Genomic DNA, 19873 nt, shown 5'->3' with positions numbered 1-19873 from the left:
ATGCACTGTTTTTTGCTCATTTTCACACTCTTTCCCATGAAATACTGCCATTTAATTCAAAATATTTTCTAAATTCCATGATGATTTCTTTTCACATAGTGGTTATGTAGAACTGTATTTCTTAAGTCCATGAAGATTGATATTTTTAGTCTAAAAATCGTTTACTTTTAGTTTAATTGTATTATTTTCTATACAATTGTCTATACCCTATAGTCAATTCTATTAAATTTGGTGAGACTTGTCTCATGGCCCAATATATGATTAAATTTTGCAGATGTTCTGTATTTGCTTAGGAAGTTGTTGCTGCTGTGTTCTGTAACACTCAGGTCAGCTCACTAATCATGTTGTTCTATTATTTTCCTATGTGTTCTTTCAGTGGATTCCATAGCATTTATGTTTTTTTTTTTCTCTACACAGTTCTATTTTTCTTCAGATACTTTGAGGCTATGTCATAAGTGAAATAAACATAAAAAAAAAGAGAACAGAGCTAATGGAAACCTTTGTTATTCCACCAAAGTTGACTCCATGTTGCCAAATCCTTTGGTCTTTGATTTCTTATTCCTATTTTTCCTCCTTAAACACACACACACACACACACACACACACACACACACACACACATCTGTTTCAAGTTATTTTTGGAAAAATTGTTAAAAATTGACTCTCTTTGGAATAATAATTAAAAATTCTGTTCTGTAAAAAAAGAAAGAAAGAAAGATAACACTTTATGTGTGCCACTTACGCACACATTGGTCAGTGGAGTTCAAGGTTGCTTCTGCTTCTTGGCTGTAATTAACTTACTATGAATATTTGTTTCTAAGGCATTTTGTGGGCTTGTTTTATTTTTTCTGCTATTGGACTTTATCCTCTGTGTTAAGTGGGCTGATTACACCACCTCCATACCTTTGCTAATGCTGAACTGTCTTGGTTTTCATTCACTTGCTTTTACTGGCTCAGAGCTTTCTTGTCTTGAAGTAGTATCTGACTCCTCTGACTCATTGATGGTACTTTCTTCAACCCTTGTTTGTTCAAAACAGTGTAGTCCTTAATTTTACATTGATCTTCCTCGGTTTTGCTGTAATTGTTTGTTTGCATAAGAGACAATCCTGTCTTGAGTATAAATTTACTGAAAGGGGGATAGTGATGTTTGATTAGCATGTAACTTATGCTTGAATAAATTGAATATATTGTTGCTTAAAAAATTTTAAAGTTGTTTCATTTCTATTCAAGTTGTCTTTTTTCAGTGTGAACTGTCCTTTCTATCCTATAATGGTTCTTTTAATCTCAAAATCTGTTTTGATTGATTGTTTTGCAGGTACAGTCATTTCAGGGCAGGGCTTCAGGTAATAAGTCTCACTGTGTGCTTTGTTTTGAACACTAATAAACTGCACCATCCTCTTCTGTATCTAATCACTTCTTGGGAAGAATCAGCAGTCTAAGTTTTTTGCACCATTAAATGGTATATGTATATTTCTTTTACTTCCATCTTTTCTGACTCCTTGCATACCTAATCATTAGTAAAAGGGTTTCTGTCTTCTCAGGAAATACAATGTGGTAAACTGTGTCCTTCAAATGAGAATATAATTGAGATATACAATCCATTAACTTTAAAAGCAATTGCTAATGTAAATTTAAATCTATCATACTATAACAACAACCTTATATTTAATGTCTTTGGATGATTTAAAGGTTTTAGTTTTATTAAGTTTTTCTGAGGGTTAATTAAGATGTACTGAGGGGTTCTGAGCGTTCCTTCAACTTGTTGACTGATGTCGTTCTTCAGTCTTGGAACATTCTGTCATGAACCCTGCTGAATGTATTACTTCCATTTCATTGTCTTCTACATTGCTTACCTTTTCATTTCAGTTGGGATGTTTTCTTCTGATCTCCCTTCCCTTTCCCCAATTTCTCCATCAAGTTATTTTTAATTTGTTGTAGTTTAAACTGGTCCCATTGCAGAACAGGGAGTTGAAAGATTGTAAGAGCCAGAGGTTGGGGAGAACCAGAGCAAAGCAGTGTCTTCTGGACATGAAAGGACCACTGCACTCATGAACTCACAGCAGCTGTGGTGTGGATGCCAGCACAAAACTGGCACAAATCAAGTCAGTCAACATTCTAGCATGGAGGGGGAGGAGCACATGAGCTCCCACACCTACTGAGGAGCTACTGACAGACTTCTGGGGGAGGGAAAGTCAGTTCTATTTACGGGTGTGGCCCTGGCAGTTCCAACATGCTTCAGTGGATGGCCCCACCTCTAAGAGTACACAGCAGCATAAATTGGGACTCTGTAGGAAATTGTTTTTAAAATTCCACAACATTGGGAGGGGATGTGGAGGTCGGAGTGGATCTGGGAGGAGTGGCGGTGAATGTGATCAAAGTATATTGCATGAAATTCTCAAAAATTAATAAAAATATTTTTAAAAAGAGAGGCTGGTCCCAAGAAAACTATCATGGCTGTTCTTACACAAGAAGAAATAATGTTTATTGCCCTGATTCAGGAATCTTTGTTTCTTTTTATCCTTGACAACCTTATGCAATCAAATTTAGATTTTAAAAAAATTCCTAAATTTGGAATGAGAAATCTGAGGCTTAGGTACTCGCTTCCTGTCACTAGATAAGTCACAGAGTGAGAATATAAAATTCTGTATAATCTCAAATTTTTTTCTGACACTTTGCTGCCCCAACAGTTTTCTGGAGGTCATGGCTTTTTAAAATATATTTTTATTGAATTTTTGTGTATTTCATACAGTACATCTTTGTGGGAGACAGACTTGAGCCTAGGGTGGGTGATATTGCAACTGTCAGGGTCATGTGGTTTCCAGGAATCCAGGCTCTGTAATCTGAAACCCAGTATGCTAATGAGGCATCCTACCCTCTATTCTGTGATAGGACGTTAAGTCTGTTATGCTAATAGGATGCTAAGTCTGTTATGCTAATAAGGTCTCCTACTTGCTGTGCTGTGACTGGACCACCACCCCTGTATAAACTTGTGCCTTCTTGCAATAAAGCAGATCTGTATCACTGAACCTGGTCTCCTGTGTCTGAATGTGGCTCTGTTGACACAGTCTCCTCACCAGCCCTGGGGTCTGGGACCAGGCAGAAGCAACAAGGACAGGAGGCAGCACAGGGCAAGCAGAAGAGCTGCCTCAGCACCAGAAAAGCAGCAGGCAGAAGAGCGGCCTCAGCCAAGGGCCAGCGGAGGAGCAGCCTCCATGCCAGTGAGAATGAAGGCGTGGCACCCACGAGAATGGAGCTGCGGCTGCCACTCTTGGTGACCACACATCTTAACTATATTTAGCCCCCTCCCCTATCTGCACCCCACATAGCCTACTCTCAGGACTTTATGCATTTTGTCATTATGTTGAGGCCTATCAAGTCAAGTTTATGTGCCCAGATGTCCCTTGGTGTGAGTTCAAGCCTTGGAGCCCTTTCAGCCTGTCCAGTATCATTCCCTTAAAGAAGATCAACTCTCCCTCACCCAGCAGTGATCAGCTGCCAATAGTTCCTTGCCAAAGTTGTGGTCTTCTGCCCATTCCCCCAGTTCTATGCTGGGTTTGGTCTGATTGAGTTTGCCTGGGTCTTGTGCCTGCTGTCTCCATTGCTGTAAGTTCATATGAGCAAGGTCCCAGAAGCCTGTAAGACTGTTTCCTTATAGTCATGTACCTCCTCCCCTGGCTCTTGTAATCTTTCTGCCCTCTTTTTCAAAATGGCTCATGAGCCTTGAATGGGTGAAGTTTAATATAGGAGTCTGCTACAGGGACACACACGCTGCAGTCTTTTATTCTCTACACTTCGGCCAATTGTGGCCCTTTGTGTTCATTGTTCTCTGTAGCATGAGAGAGCTTCACATGAGAGAGTTCCACTAACAGGACATATTTCGGACACAGGACTTGGAGCAATGGAGTTGGAACTGAACCGAAAGCCTCCTCCCTGAAGACTAGCTCTCATAGTTTTGGAGGACACTGTGCAAGCTGCTAAGGGAGAAAATCAATCAATGATCCAAACCCAGTTTTAAAGTCTAATAACCACAATGACTGGCACAGCAAACTCTATTGGTGCAGTAGTGGCACTTTTATCTTAAGGGTAATCAACAGCTACCTAATTGGAGTTAAAGCCTGCTCAGTGGGAGGAAACTTATGTCTGGTACTATAAACATAGCCAAATATACATGGCTGGAGAGGTCATAGATCTTAGAGAAAAACCTTAACAAATGAATTTCTTACTATAAGCTAAATATGGATCCTTATATTTAAGGATACTGCACACTACTCATCAAAGAAGAGTCTTTTGCAACAGATGGAGACGATTATAGAGTTCTACAACTGGTCACACAATGAGCTAAGTGTCTGTGAGATGCCCAACCCTAAGTGACACATCTACAATGGAACCTCTACACCTAAGGCTCACGGAATGTAGTGGAACAAGGTCGTGACTTTTCATTTCAGGTAACAAAAATGTGTGTTTTTGAATATTTAGGTTGTCACCAGTCTGAGGTGGGGGTCCAATGAGAAAAGGGGGTTCTCATTGTTAGAAAGGGTTTCTCTGGAGCTACTGCAGCAGCCGCTGGAGAACCTTTGCTGAGATCCTTCATGTTCTCTTACCTGTTACACAAACCACAAGTAGGAGGCGTGCAGGAATGTTTTGATACTCTGAATTCACAGTCTCTTCCCATTACTTAAGCCAAAATCCCTCTGTGATATAAATTCTTGTTAATAACAGTTTCTTCAAGATATCCAGATCATTCTGATCTTTGGAACTACACTGGGCACTGGAAGGGTGAGGAAAGCAATTAGATAATTCAACCATTCCTCTTACATGTTATCATTATAATTATTGTGTGTGGTGTGTGTGGGCATGTGTGCAATGGCATGTGTATGGGACTCAGAAGATAACTTTGTGGCATCTCCTTCCACCATCACCTGGTGTTCTAGTTTCCTTTACGTTGCTGTCATAAAACACTGACCAAGACAACATGGGGAGGAGAAGGTCTGTTTGGTGTACACTTCTGTATCACACTGCAGTACTGAGGGAAGTTAAAGTAGGAACTCAAGCAGGGCAGGACCTGGGAGGCAAGAACTGAGGCAGAGAGCATGGGGGAATGCTGTTTACTGACTTACTTCAAAACATTTTTTATACAGCTCAGGTCTACTTGCCTAGGGATGGCACTACCCGACAGTGGGTTGGGTCCTCCTACATTAACTACCGATTAAGAAAATGACTCACAGACATGGCTAGAGGTCAATGTGATCTGGTTGTCTAGGAAATTCTTCAGCTGAGGTTCCCTCTTCACAGGTGACTCTAGGTTTGTGTCAAGTTGACAGCTTAAGCTAACTATAACACCCGAGTTCTACAGATCAAATTCACATTGCTAGGCTTGCATGGCAAGCATTTTTACCCTCTGTACCATCTTGCCACCCTGATAATTTAGTAACTCTTAATGTCTTCTAGAATTTGAAAGATGAGAGAACATTTGTTTTTCTTGAAGCATTTTTCTCTTTCTGCCTGCTTTTGGTTCTGGCCAGCATAAGAAAATTGAATATGAGCATAGTGGGTAAAGATGTTTACTACCAACCCTGGGGACCTGGGTTTGAGCCTTAGACCCACATGTTGGAAAGAGAACGTACTCCTGCAAGTTGTTCTCTGACCTCCACCCATGTGCCATGGCATGAGCTTGACAACACAAACATATACAATAAATAAATAAAATGTAATAATGTAAGAATGTTTTAAAAGAGAAAATTAAATACAACCATCTGTTGCAGTTCTCTCACTAATAATAAAACACTGTCAGCAGAGAATTTAACATCAGCAGAAAATATCATGAGAATGATTCTGGACAAGGTCAGACTGGGTCCTGTTTGAGCCTCAGATCAAGCAGTAGGCATAGTCACAATGTTGATAGGTACTTTTGGAAAATTCTGAGCACTGCCTCAGTTTTGTTTAGACATTCTTTTTTTGTGGATAAGATATGCTTCTACCTGTCAGATTATTTCTAGGCTGTTTCTCTAAACGGTTATTTCAGGCTCACAGCTCAAAGGTAGATGAATGGTCATTCCTCTTGGTTTGTGATATTCTCCACGTGGTTCTCAGAAACTCCTGGTTGTATGCCTTTCTGTACTCTGCTTCATCTCTCCCATGGAGGTTGGGGACAAGCTCTAGGATGCTGTTCTTTGAAGGACACATGCACACACCTTATTTAGACTTTTGCAGAAGTGCTGGAGGTGTTGATCTTCTGCAGTTGATTAGTGGTCAAAAAGCACATTATAATTTGAAAGATCAACAATGTATGAGAGTGAAGCATCTTATTAAAAGGCAAATTTTTACAGTCTCTGAAAAACCATAAAGATATCCATTGTCAAGACAATTATAATGATTGTCTACTAATTCCTTTAATTTCTAGAACCAGCTAATGCCATTTCTGTGGTCTTCCATTTCTGAGGGGGGTCAGTGGCTGACAGTTTTTCTTTGGAGTATCTGACTTCTGGTTTCTCCACTCACCAATTGCATGGGCCAGTTATCAAGACTGAGTCTCCATTTTCTTATCTGTAAAATGGGGATGGCAGTGGTCTTCACCTGAAATATTAAACACAGTAATATATACAAAATGCTTATAGGAACTGGTATGTAGGAGGCTTTTTAAGAAAAAAATTTACTACATTTTAAATTTATTCAGGTGTTGTGATTCTATGTGTGTGTGCCATGTCATGAGTGACGAGGTCAGGTAACAACTTATTGGTTCTCTCCTTCCACTATGTGGGCCCCAGGGAGCTAACTCAGGTCATCAGGCTTGGTAGCAAGTGTCTTACCCACTGAGCCATCTTGCCAGCCCATATAGGAAGCTTTTAATGCAACACCTATACTTGAACTTTGTATTATGATAAGAGATACATGAAACTTTAACCATTTTTAAACTCTGTGGCATTAAATAAGCATATTCATATTAGTTTGCTCACGAACTGCCACCAACCATCTCTAGAGTTTTCTCGTCTTCCCCATCTTAAACTGTACCCATTAGATAATAACTCATTTCCTCCCATCTCCTGGGACCCATCATGGTTTCTGTATCACTACGAAACTACGACGGGGTTATTTCACTTACCATCATGTATTCAAGCTTCATCCAGGTTGTAGCAAGGAAATTTCATTTTTTCTTAATTTGTAATATCATATGAAGTCATTATACTTATTATAACCAAAGTCAATGAATGCCCTATTTTAACGAAGCTCCTGAGATTTCAATCACCAGTCAAAAAAGCTTTAGGGTGGATCAACGTCCCTTCTGTGTGATAAGACATTCAGGCTTATAGTTTTGAAGGGAAGTCCTAGGATCACTGTGAGTCGGTCTTTTCTCCAGTGTTTATAAAATCAGTTAGGATACCTCTGACTGCTTTAAGGTCAAGAGCAGTGAGACAAAATGTCTGTATTCTGATTGTAGCAAAAGGAGGGAGGAGTTTCAGAAAATAAGTATGGAAAAGGTTAAAGAATGAAATTCAGTGTTAGAACAAGGGAGAAAAGAGGAAGACTGACTAGAACAGAAGGCTCCACTGTGACAGACAGACTGTTTCCCAAAGGCAATTGCACCATTCCATACCCTATCTCACACACTCTTACAATGCGCTGGTGAAGAAAGCTCCATGAAGAGGAAGATTTTCTAAGTGCCTCAACCACAGAAGGCACTTATGCCACTCGACTGGGTATGAGCTCTTAGTTTTAGTAATGACAAAGAAAGCACTTCTTTTCACTTTAAAGCACTCAAGAGGTGCATGTGGAGAGGAACTGAGGCCTCCAGCAGACAGCACCACCTTGGCAGCTTCATCAGCCCCCTTGGAAATGCATCTCACAGTGCCACTCAGGCCATCTGGTTTTCAGATGGTGGCAGACCCAGTGCTATAGTACTACAACCTATGAGAGATTTGAGGCTCCAATTAGCTAAAATATTTTAGTATAATTTTTATTGAATTTTGTGCATTTCATAGAAAACATCTTAATCACATTTATACCCCTCCCCCATCTGCACCTTCCTGTAGCCCCCCGCCCCCCACCAGATTTCATGCATTCTGTCATTTATGTTATGGCCTATTGAGTCAAGTTAGTGTATACAGATGTCCCCCAATACAAGTCCATTCACTGAGGTGTAGTCAGCCTATCTAGAGTCACTCCCTTAAAGAAGTAATCCCAACAATTAACTTTGTACTTCCCAAATTCTTGACCATCAAAACACATGAGAAATATCTTATTCTGGTATTGCTTTAATCTACTAAGTTTTGTTATACAGAAATAATGAATACCATTACCCTCTTATTATTACTTACTAGATGATAACCATGAAGCAAATGTTATCTACCTTGAAAGGATTTAGACCCTGAGGCTCCCAATGCAAAGGAATGCAGGTAGGACCCATGTAAGTCAAATCTAAGGTCTTTTATTCCCATGAATATGACTATAGCAGGCTGAGAGAGGGCAACTGGAGCCTCGAGTGGACTATTTAGTGTCAAGAACTCTATGGTTTGAATGTGTTTCCCTTTAAAACTCATGTTGAAAGTAATTACTTTTGTAACAGAATTTAGAGGTAGGACCCTTAGAGCCCTGTTCTTATGATGATATTAGTGCCATTATGAAGGGATGACTTTTGCCTCTGCCCTGTGATGATGCAGCAAGAAGTCCCTTGCCAGTTGCTGGTGTGGTGATATTGGGCTTGTAAATCTTTAGTACTATGAGCCATACATTTCTACATATAAATTAGACTAGTGTTAAGTGTTTTGCTATAATAACACAAAATAGTCCAAGTCTGAAATGTGGACCATTAGCTACACAATTTAAAGGGAAAAATTGCCTATTCATAAATTCTTCGTGATAGAATCCATGGTTAAAGCAGAGAGAAGTCTCCCTAGATAGCCTGATATGTTTTTCATAGGGCCTTATGGTACATAAGCCTCTGTTTTCCTAAGATGTCCTAATTGAGAAAACAACCTTTTTAAGATTTTCTTCAAAATGGTAGCAGCATTTGGACTCTTCTTTTCAATACAGTAGTCCTAGAAATGTCTCCATAAAGTAGTATTTGAGACCAGTTTAATATGATAAAAAAGTTTATTACAGAAGGCTCTGGTTTCAGTGCCAAGAGATCTGGACCATAGCCTTGATACATCTCATATTCTGAGCTAGTTTTTAGAAAATTAGCAAATCCATTGATCTTCAGTGATTTTAAGGAGAAAGATTCTCTCCAGTGTCTCAAGACTTTTATAGCTCAATGGTCTTTTCATTTAGATTCCCTTATCTTTTTTATGTCAACAATACTGGAAAAATGAATTGATTAAAACCAATTGCAATCTCAGTAGAACCATTGTTGCTTTAAACTGTTGTTTGTTTTAGAAAACATTACCATGCTTTATGTCCTTGCTTGAGAAGAAATCGTACCTCTGTTTGGTGCCAGAATATATGCTCTTAAATATCTGTTACATTTCCTGAGTACACAATTTTCCTCCTATAATTTGAAATCACCAATCCCGGTGTCTCCTCCTTGGGCAATTTATGTTCAGGCAGTGCTGTTGAGGCAGTGAGATAATGCCTGGTTGGATTTCTGTTTGTTGTTAATCTTGAATGCTTAGTCAGATTGCCTACTGTTGATCAAGTGGACAGAAGAAAAGTAGGAGATCGAAATGATGGACTTACTGAAACGGGGCTCTGAGGGTTCAATAGCAATACTTGCATGTGAATGGTAATGCAAGTTGGAAATGACTGCATTAAATGCCTCCTGAAAACAAATCTTCATCACACACCAGACAGATGGACTTGAAACCAAGATTTATTAAAATACCCTTAGCATATTTACAATTGGAAGCCATGAATACAATTCCCTGTAAATTCCAAAAAAATAGAGTTCTATCTCTTAAAACAAATTAACAGAGGTATCAATAGATTAGGATAAATATAATCTATCACACAGATAGAATTTCTTTGAATAGACAATCTAAATATTTCTAACCAATATATATTATGTACAAAAATACCCTTGATATGATGATCAAGTGGTATCAAGAAAAAAAATATATACACACATATTTTTATTATGTACAAGTCGATATTGGTTCCTTCACCTTTTCTTTTTTAAAAATAAATATGTCAATTCATTGTAAAGTACATTTACAAATTCAACTCATGAGCATTTCTCAGCTTGACAAAATTAAATATTCAAATTAGAACTACATTTTTTAATTTAAAGGGAAAATACCTGAATCCAAGAGCATGTAACATATGGTTTCATGTCTTCAAAGTGCCTGTCTTTATTGTATTGCTTTAAATTCTTTAAAGTTACACCTACAGATTGGTATAGTAGCTAAACAGAAAAGCTGAGAATTTTACCATGTCAAATAGTAGACTACTTAGGACATGCTTACACTTTCTGTAAGTGCTTTTAAGAGTGTAACAGTTACTGTTGATCTGAAAATAACCACAAAATGTCAACATCCTGATTTAGATTGGGGCAGATGCTTGAACCATGAGCAGCAGTAAGAAGGGGAATAAGAAGTCAGACGATTCCAAATGTTCACACACAAGTCAACTGTGAGGCAACACGGAGGCTGAGAATCTGAAATGCAGCCTGTCACAGCTGGTGACTGTTGTGATTTATCAATTTATCAAAAGAACTTACTATATTTAGATAGTTTAAAAATCTATGAGAAACTGAGAACTCAAACACCCAGCCTTCTTAAAATAAAGTAAAATAAAATGAAAACGAAATGTGTTTTCTGTCTCTTTTATGGATTTTCCCCTCTGCCTAAGTGATGAGGTGACACTGGCATTAACAAGAGGCGGTTGCAGCATCATGCCTCATGCAGGCTTCCTTCTCGGTGACAGTGGTGCTCTGTCCAAACACTGTGCATGGAGCAGAGGGACTGCGGACATTCGCCATCCTGTGATGTGGAGGTGGAGAATGGCTGGGACCAAGAGGAGCAGAAAAGGTCCCATTAGGAGAGAAGAGCTGTGGGCAGTGAAGGAATAGGAGGCCAAAGTACAGAGACGAGGAAAGTGAAATGAGGCCTGGTGCCAAAACGGCTTTGGGAGAAGCAGAGAAAACAGAAAGGTCCACGAGCAAGTGAACATACAACAAAATCAGAGACTGGTAGAGTTATTAAACTAAGTGCAGGCCAGTTTCATCGGGGTACTTGCTTTTCCGGTACAAAGTCTGTCACCGATGGGGTCAGTCCTGTTTACCGAATACAAATGACCTGAATTTCCATTAAAAAGCTGCCCACAGTGCTATCATGGCAAAAGTCACCAGTTCCCTGACAAAATGCATGATATGAGCAAAACACTGCACTGGACTTGTTCAAATTTTCTTCTCTCCTCTTCTGTTTCTCCCTAATCATCCCATATTGTTTGAGATTTCAGGAAGCCGAAGGATCATGAGGTCCTGAGTGTTGTTAAGATAATTAAACCAGATCAAACCATAAAGGACCTGAAGGAACTTGCATTTCTTCGCATCTGACTCATATTAGGTTGCTAACTGATTTCAGTGAGCTTCTAGACATGCAGGCCAATGCTTACTTTCCAGGCCAAAGCACGATCCCCAAATCGAAGTCCAAAGAAACCACTTCCCACACTAGTCTGGATTATAACTCAGTGACTGGAAAAAACTGTGATAAATCAATGCCATGCTGAAGGTTCTTAACAATTATCCAGTGCCTAATTTGTAGTTTCTACCTTTTGGGGACTCTCTTAGATTATTTTATTAAACGGACTTTTTTCCTTTAGTACACACATTCCTCAAAGATTACACATTTAGCCTATAGATGTGGGCTACATAGAGGGGCTCATTCTTTGTGTCCTGAGAAGTTTTAAAAATGAAGTTATAAGGTTAATGATTTTGGGAGATCCTGTGCCTTTGGTAGACTACTCAAATCCTAATTGAATCACTACAGAGAGAATTACTATTTAGACTTGCCTCCTCACCAATAGAAATGGATGCCATCCACGGTTTATAGAAAACCACTAGCAAGACTGAGAGTAACTTCTTCATGCCTTGATGGTCAGACATGAGAAAACTAGATTAGACCTAGAGATAGCTGTTAAGTAGGAAAATAGGTAATTATATTTCACAGAACATATCTGCACTATAAGTATTCTAAATGCTTTTTGGTCCCTCATTGGAAGAGCAGTACAATATTTGCATGCTGTAAACTCCTTTTCACAGGCCTCCTAGAAATAAACCAGAATTCAAAATCCATCTCAGGATTCCCAGAGTTCATCATTTTTGAACATCTATCAGCCATGTTATGGGGAGGCAGAGAGTAATTCTCTGTGTACTCAGTGATCTACAGGGATAGTCTTTCATTTTACAATGGTAGACCTGGAACTCTAACTCATATGAGCCATCAAAGATGTGCTTTTTTCATAAGATGAAACCCAAAGCAAGCTCTGGAAGAGAACTATGAAGCAAAGCGGGTATGACTTTGGCAAACCACTGCTAATGCATGTTTGGAATCATTTTTTTTTACTTGATATAAAATGCACTGAAACTCATACTATACATGGGGATGCGTATCCATTCTCCTTTAAGACATTCTTACAGCTTCAGAGGTGGGAAAACCTTCAGTGTTTGCACAGGTAAAACTGAAGGCAATATTTAGCCTAGGTGGTAGCCCAAATGTGATAGAGGTTGCTTATTCTAGGCCAAATTCTTGAGATGTTCATTTCTGTCTGATTCTACTGATTAATTTATGTTATGGTATTCCAGTGCTATCAAGTTTCAGAGAAACCATGAAAAACACCATGGAACCATGGGGGCAGCTGAATCAGCTTCTAGGTGATTCCATGTATACTTGAGTGAAAAACAGAAAATTTTATGAGATGTAATTTGTAGAATGGATGGCTTGATTTACTTCTTTTACATAAAAATTGAGGTTTAGTCAGTCTTCTCCAGATCGAGTACTTGATAGATACAATATGCAATATAGTATGAAGTTCATGTGTACTATAGACTGCAGGGTCTTCCCTCTACCTTCAGGATGGCACTGGTTAGCACTAGGGTAGTTTGGAGATAGACTGCACAGATAGAGGGAGAAAGGGAGGCCAGTGAGTTCCACTTGAGGCTAGCGTTAAGGCTTCATTTGCCTTTCTAATCTTTTGCTTAGTAGAAACTTCATAATGGCTTAAGAGATCTAGTCAGCTAGCTGCCATTTAATGTCTCCGTGTTTCCAAGTAAATCGTTCTCTATACAAATTTTCCAAATGTGATATAACATTATTGGTAAAGAGTCTTGATTAACAAATAAGGCTCCTGAACTGGCCTTAGCATTCTGAAACTCTGAAATTCACTACTTCCCAGCAAAGTGTTGCTCTTGAGAGAATTTGGTAGATTGCCCGTTCCTTGAGGAGGGAAATGAAGGATTGTGAAACTAATGAGTGCGTCTAACAAGGTGTCAACAGCTGACAGGGAAGCAGAAATGACACAAAACGTGCCTCTGGGTCACATACAGCTGTGCAACTGAGCCTGGTTATGCCTGGATTTAATTGCTACTGGCATTAGGAACACTTGTATAAGTCTGAAAGCTGGAAGAGCTGTTGAGCTGAGTGTCTGGGTGTACTTTGCTTTAAGTCAATCTGCATCAGTCAAAGCTTCCAAGCAGTTGGGTTCTCTCTACAGCTGGAAAATGAAAGCATTTCTAATGTTATTTGCCTTTTGTAAAGGCTAAAAATTAACTTTTTTTTTTTTTTCAAATCCTATCAGTTTGGGCAGAAACTTATTTCACCTGCATTGCAGATTTCCTTATCTAGACAAAGTAGTTGACATGGATGAGAACTCATTTCTTTTTCTAGTCCACTCTATTCCAGCTGTTGGGTTTCTCAAGCTGAAATAGCTAAGCTATCCCTTATGGCATTCACAGTCTTCTGGTGTTCTTTTATAAACACCTCTTAGAACCCAGAGGAGGGACATATACATATCTGACTCTAGCACATCAGGCCTTTTTTTCTACGTGTTTTTTTTTTTTTTTTTTTTTTTTTTTTTTAAAGAATAACACTTCCAAGACAATCCTAGACTCTTTCCAAACCACACTAAAATGGTGTGGTGGACACTGTAATCTCACATGGACAGTAGGCCACCCTTGTTCATGCCCATCAGCCACCACAGCTGTTCAATTTAATCTGTGCTTAGCTAACATGCTATCCCACACTGGATTTCATGGCATGCCCATGTTTTTATGATTTGATAATTAAACTAATTTGTAGATTATCAAATTACCTAAAGTATATGCTTCACCTTTTGGTATTTTTTTTTCTATCAGAACAGGCAAAAATCAAAGGAAAATGAAGGTCAAACAAAAGAGATACTTATTTCTCTTGATTTTTAACACAATTTAAACTAATTTATAAAATGAGATATTTATGCAAAAGTGAAAATTTCAGATTTCTTCATTCATCTTGCTGCATCACACCCCCAAACTGTTTCTTTTTTTAAGATTTAGTTTTATTCTTTAATTATGTGCATATGTGTGTGTGTGTCTGTACATGTGAGTGCAGGTGCTCATGCAGGTGCTCATGGAGGACAGAAGAGGACATTGGACACTGGTGCTGGAGTAAGAGGCGGCTGTGAGCCACCTGATGTAGGTGCTGGGAACTGAACTTCGGTCTTCTGTAAGAGCAGTATGCTCTCTTAACTGCTAAGCCATCTCTCCAACCCTCCCTCCTCAAGTGAATTTTTCTTTTTTTTTTTTGTCTTTTTGAGACAGGGTCTCCCTGTAGTCCCAGCTGACCTAAACTTACTATGTAGACCAGTCTGGACTTGAACTCACAAATATCTGCCTGCCTCTGCCTCCCAAGTGCTGGGACTAAAGGTGTGTGCCACCACACCCGGCCTTCTTTTCTTTTTTTCAGAGGGAAGGTAAATAGAATTAGGATGTCAGAAAAGAAAGACTGCTCATGCTATGGACTGGATCCTGACAGCATGCAGGATCTGCTGTGTTTCTGAAAGGCACAGAGACAGTACTACCTGTCATGACTCATGAGTATCTTACTTAGGGACCTAAAGTAGCAACAGCATCAGTGAAAGCCATCTCCTATCTCCCATTCCCTCCACAGGATCCATCAGGAACTGGGCTTGTGCAGACCTCCCACAGGAAGCAGAGGTGATCCTTCTGGCATGAATAAAATTGGCTTCTGTCTTTTGTACCACAAGACTAACAAGGACACCATGGGGAAGAGGCCAGCTGCAAGTGGAATTTTCCCTCCTATGAATTCCCTTGGTTTGCTTTATAGCTAAAGTGAGAATGAAGAAAAACTGCATAAGAAAATAATGGGAAAAGCGTCTTGCTCATAGCAACCTCAAGCCTGTTAAGTTCCTTATGTACTTGTTTGTTTTGTCCCATTCTTACACTTTGAATAACCATGTGATCATATTCTTCCTCTTGAGCCATTAGAAAAGATGATATCTGCATAAATACAGCGTCTATGACTTACTAGATGCTAACTATGCACTCTTGTTTCTCAAAGCTTGCACTAAATTACAGTACTGCTTTCACTAGCTTGCATCTATTATTAGGGCTGTCCCTGAAGGGGCTGGTGACTGACAGGCAGATTCTGGAAAGACTCTTAGGTATCTGGCAAGTACCTAAGGTTCTTGGTTCAGAGGTTCTAGAAAGTTGCTGACGCAAGATGTAAAATTTGAGTTCATCTCTAGATAGCCTCCACCAACAAGAAAGCTTGAGTTTTTATTCCATCAAGTCTTAAAAACAATGGCTTTCAATACTATTCTTAGTTCAGCCTCAGATCTCTTTCTTCTTCTTGTAGTAGATAGACTCAAGGAGTGGTGGCTTAGGGGGAAAATTGAGAGAGAGGAAAAGGTGGCTTTTCTCTGATACAAGGGCCAGGGTTAGAAAAAACAACCTGGCCCCCAAATTCTACTCAAAGGTTAATATTAATGTAACCACCTTTCTTTCATTTTGCTATAAAAATTTTTTTTCTGTTAATAAGTTTTTGGACATCAAAGGACCCCTGGCCTACCCTACTTGTCATTCAAGGTCATGATAAAAAGGTGCACACCTTTTATCCCAGCACTTAAGAGGCAGAGCCAGGCAGATCTCTTTGAGTTCAAGGCCAGCCTGGTCCACATAGCGAGTACCAGGTCAACCAGGACTATATAGAGAACTTGTCTCAAAAAATTAAAAAAAAATAACCAGCTTGGAGCATTTGCTCTCCTTTCTGGACCCAGTCTATCCCTGACCTGCATCTTTTAGAGGTTTGTAAGAATCTTTGCTGGCCAAGAATCCATGTGAACTGACATAAAATCAAAGACTGAGCCTAGCTCACTAGCTGACGCTGATTCCCAGGATCATAACTTATTCCCCAGGATGAGGTTATGACTATTGTTCCTTCTCTCCACCCATGTACAATTCCATTTTCTCTTCATTATATCATCATCATTATCACTATCATCATCACCATCACCATCATCATTATCAACAACAACAATAACAACAACAAAATCATTTTCCTACTTTGGGAGAAACACAGTGTTAAACCTCTTCAAAAACAGTTCTGATAAGTTTCAACATTTTTGGTGAGAATTCTGTAAGATATTGGTACAACAGGATCAAATTAAGACCAACACTTTAATGCTACAGTGTGTACAGAACAAGGCTTGAGTTCCTGCAAGGCCGTCACCATAAATGATATACCACTTCTTCTGTAATAAGGGTATATGCTATACAGTCTCATCTTTAAATAAAATGTGAAAAATATTTAGTATGTCTTCTGGTTTTATTACAGAGTGGAATTTGGACTTCTATAAGAAATAGTTATCAAATATTCCTGCAATGTTCCCATACATAGCTTTTAATTATTCCTGTGGATTAATATGACTTCTCAAAGAAGGCACAGGAGGCTCTCTGCAGACGATCTCAGGAGGAGAGGAACAAAGCAAATGTTCAGTAACAAATCTCTCAAGAACGTCCTGTGCACTGGCCTCCTGAAGGAGCATACAACATGCCTCATCTCGCCCCAGTCATTTCCTTGTTTCCATCTTAGTTGGTAGCCACACTGGCTTCCTTCTGACGCAGTCTTTCTTTCTGTTGTTGAAGGAAAAAAGTAGATTCATTATAATTTCTATAATTTTTGGTTTTTACTTTTCAATTTTTGATTTCTTTTTCTCTCTTTCTTTCTTTCTTTCTTTTTTTTTTTTTGGTCTTTTTGAGACAGGGTCTCTATGTAGCCCCAGCTAGCCTGGAACTCACTATGTAGACCAGGCTGGCATTGAACTCACAGAGATCCACTTGCCTCTGCCTCCCAAGTACTGGGATTAAAGGCTTGAGCCACCATGCCCAGTGATAAATTTCTTGAGTTTTGGTCTGGAATACAAGTAACCTAGAATGGAAAGTCTAGTTTTTTTCTTCAGACTCCACCCCTCCCCAGTTATCTGCTCTTACCAACCTACCATCTTACCGCCCACCAAAAAGTTAAACAAAAGGTGAACAGCCAATCAATACAACAATTACATCCATCTAGAACAATTATGTAGCTCATCAGGCCAGATTGCTCTGCTCTGCTCTCTCCTCTGTAGCAAAGATCCACATTTTGTAGAGATGCTTATTGACTCCTCCCAGCCCCATCCTATGCCCTCTGCTGGCATTAGAGTATTATCAAGAAAAAGTTTTGAGGAAATCAAGATATGAATAGAGTTCCTTTTTCTAAGTTGAATGCATCTGCCAGTAAGCACCATATAGGACCTGAACAGAGGCCTTTCAAAATGGAAGATGAGCAGATCACATCTGTGTGGAACAGGAGACATGACCATTCTGCCACTGACATTCTGCTCTGTTCTCCTTGTGCCTCCTCCAGGACAGTCTTCTAAAGGGGACGGGCATGGACGTGTGATGGGAAGATGTGAACACAGGCAAGAGCACGCAGATTAGCAAGATGGGCCCTTGTTCCTTCTGTTGCTGAAGAAGTAAATGTTAGGCATGATAGAGAGGGTGTGTCTGCTCCTGGGGCAGACAACAGAAAGGAAAAGGGGATCATGCACTCCTTCAGAAATGTAGATACAGACAGACTTTGAGACCTGACTACCAGATGCTGGAGGTCTTCAAGATAGCATTCTGCAGTGAATTACTAAATTGTGTGAGATATAAACAAAATCAATGATATTATACAACTCTCCTATGTTTGAATTCCATCTCTGACCTGAACAGTTGAATTGGGAATCAGTTTACAAGCTCCTTCCCAATTTCCAAACATATAAAAACAAAACAAGCTGAGGATTATAAGAGGGAACTTGCCCACCCACCAAGGAGGTCAGCCTGTAAGAGGTGTCATAGTCAGCTCACTGTTTCCTTTCTGTCTACATAGCTAACTCCATTTTCTCTGTTCCTGGGGAACAGGTTTGGCTGTAAAAGTCAGGAAGGAGGACCAAATAACGCACTTGGGGAAAAGAGTAGGAGCTGAAGGAGGACGGAGATAAAAATCAGGGTTGAGACTGCCACCCCTGAAAATCATACAGATGAGTGTATTGAATGTATCATCAACTGGACACAGAGTATGCAGAAGGATAGTCTTACCACTGCTGCTGTTCCTAATTACAGGGTCCAAAGCGGCTGGCACACAGATAAGTACCTTGCATTTACTGAACTTCTATTATAGAACCAGGATTTCACATGCCTTTCCCTTGTTTCCTTAAAATAAACCTAAATTAAATGTAATACAACTGCTCTCTTCTCCTTGAAGATAAAGAAGCAAAGTAACCTTACTAAGATCTTATGACAAAGCTGAGGTTGAAAGTAGGCAGTCTCCTTCACTAAGGCACCTAACCATGTACCAACTCCTATTACTGCCTGTGTTAACTGCCAACTTGACAGGATATGAAGTCATCTATGAGATAAGCCTTCAGGCAACCTGTGAGGGATTACTTAACCTCTGAGCATGCCTCTGACAGGTTATCTCAAGTAGGTTAACTGAAATGGGAAGACCTGCCCACTGTGGGTGGCACCATTCCCTGGGATGGGATGCTGCACTGTATAAAAAGAAGACAGTGAGCCGAGCACCATTCATGGCTCTGTTTCCTGACTGTGGATATAATGTGACCAGCTGCCTCAAGCCCCTGTTTCTGTGACTTCCCCACCATGATGGCCTCAAACTCTGAGCCAAAATAAATCTTTTCTTTTCATTTAAGTTGCTTTTGTTAGGGAATTTTTATCATAGCAACAGGAAAAGTAACTGACAATCTGTAACATAGGTGGAGAATCAGTGTGATCTCTACTGAACACTGGAGGAAAACTTTCTCCCAGATTTAGAAAGACTGAGTACACTTTTGGTTTCTGGCACAAGAAGAGCTATGAAGGAACCCCCAGTCTGGTCCTGGTTTTTGTCATCCATTTGCCAAATGACATTAGGCAGGCATTTCAACTTTCTTAGCAACCCACAGGGAACATCATTTCTTCTCCTTTAAATGAGAAAATAGAATGCATGATAGTGAACACACATGAACAGAACAGATGATGGTGAACACACACAGGAGAAAAGGACCTTGAGATAAGAGGGATCATGGTGTGGGTGGAGTAGGGATGGATTTGGTTAATCAGAAGTGGTCTCTGTTGAGTTAACAGGGGAAACATGAAATCATGCTTTGGCCTTTCAATCCTCCTTTGTTTTGAGACAGGATCTCACTACATAGCTCTGACTGGCCTGGAACTCCTTATGCAACCTGGACTGGACATGAACTCACGGAGATCCCTTTGCCTCTGCCTCTTGAAAGCTGGGGTTAAGGACATGAGCTACCACAACTGATTCCTACTTTTGTTTTTAAATGACATCCTGTTAGGATGGGTTTAAAGATGTCAACATTCCATTTGTTCCCTGAGTTTTATCCTTTAGATTCACATACACTTTTC

At 39.7% G+C, this 19873-nt stretch overlaps 1 protein-coding gene across 7 annotated transcripts in view; it reads right to left on the bottom strand.

The window, feature by feature from the left end:
- Positions 1-14778: 14778 nt before the first annotated feature.
- Positions 14779-19873, bottom strand: part of Fmn1 (formin 1) — a 451810-nt gene continuing 446715 nt past the window's right edge. For all 7 annotated transcript variants that reach the window (XM_008841150.3, XM_029567361.1, XM_029567362.1 and 4 more), the window contains one exon: positions 14779-17059. In XM_008841150.3, coding sequence (XP_008839372.1) covers positions 17015-17059 — 45 coding nt within the window. In that variant the 3' untranslated portion in view covers positions 14779-17014. The remainder of the gene's footprint in view (positions 17060-19873) is intronic.

This window comes from Nannospalax galili, unplaced genomic scaffold (assembly GCF_000622305.1).
Source record: "Nannospalax galili isolate Female #2095 unplaced genomic scaffold, S.galili_v1.0 scaffold999, whole genome shotgun sequence".
Classification (NCBI taxonomy): domain Eukaryota; kingdom Metazoa; phylum Chordata; class Mammalia; order Rodentia; family Spalacidae; genus Nannospalax; species Nannospalax galili.
The sequence above is the reverse complement of the archived record's forward strand: the minus strand, read 5'-3'. Positions and strand labels throughout refer to the sequence as shown.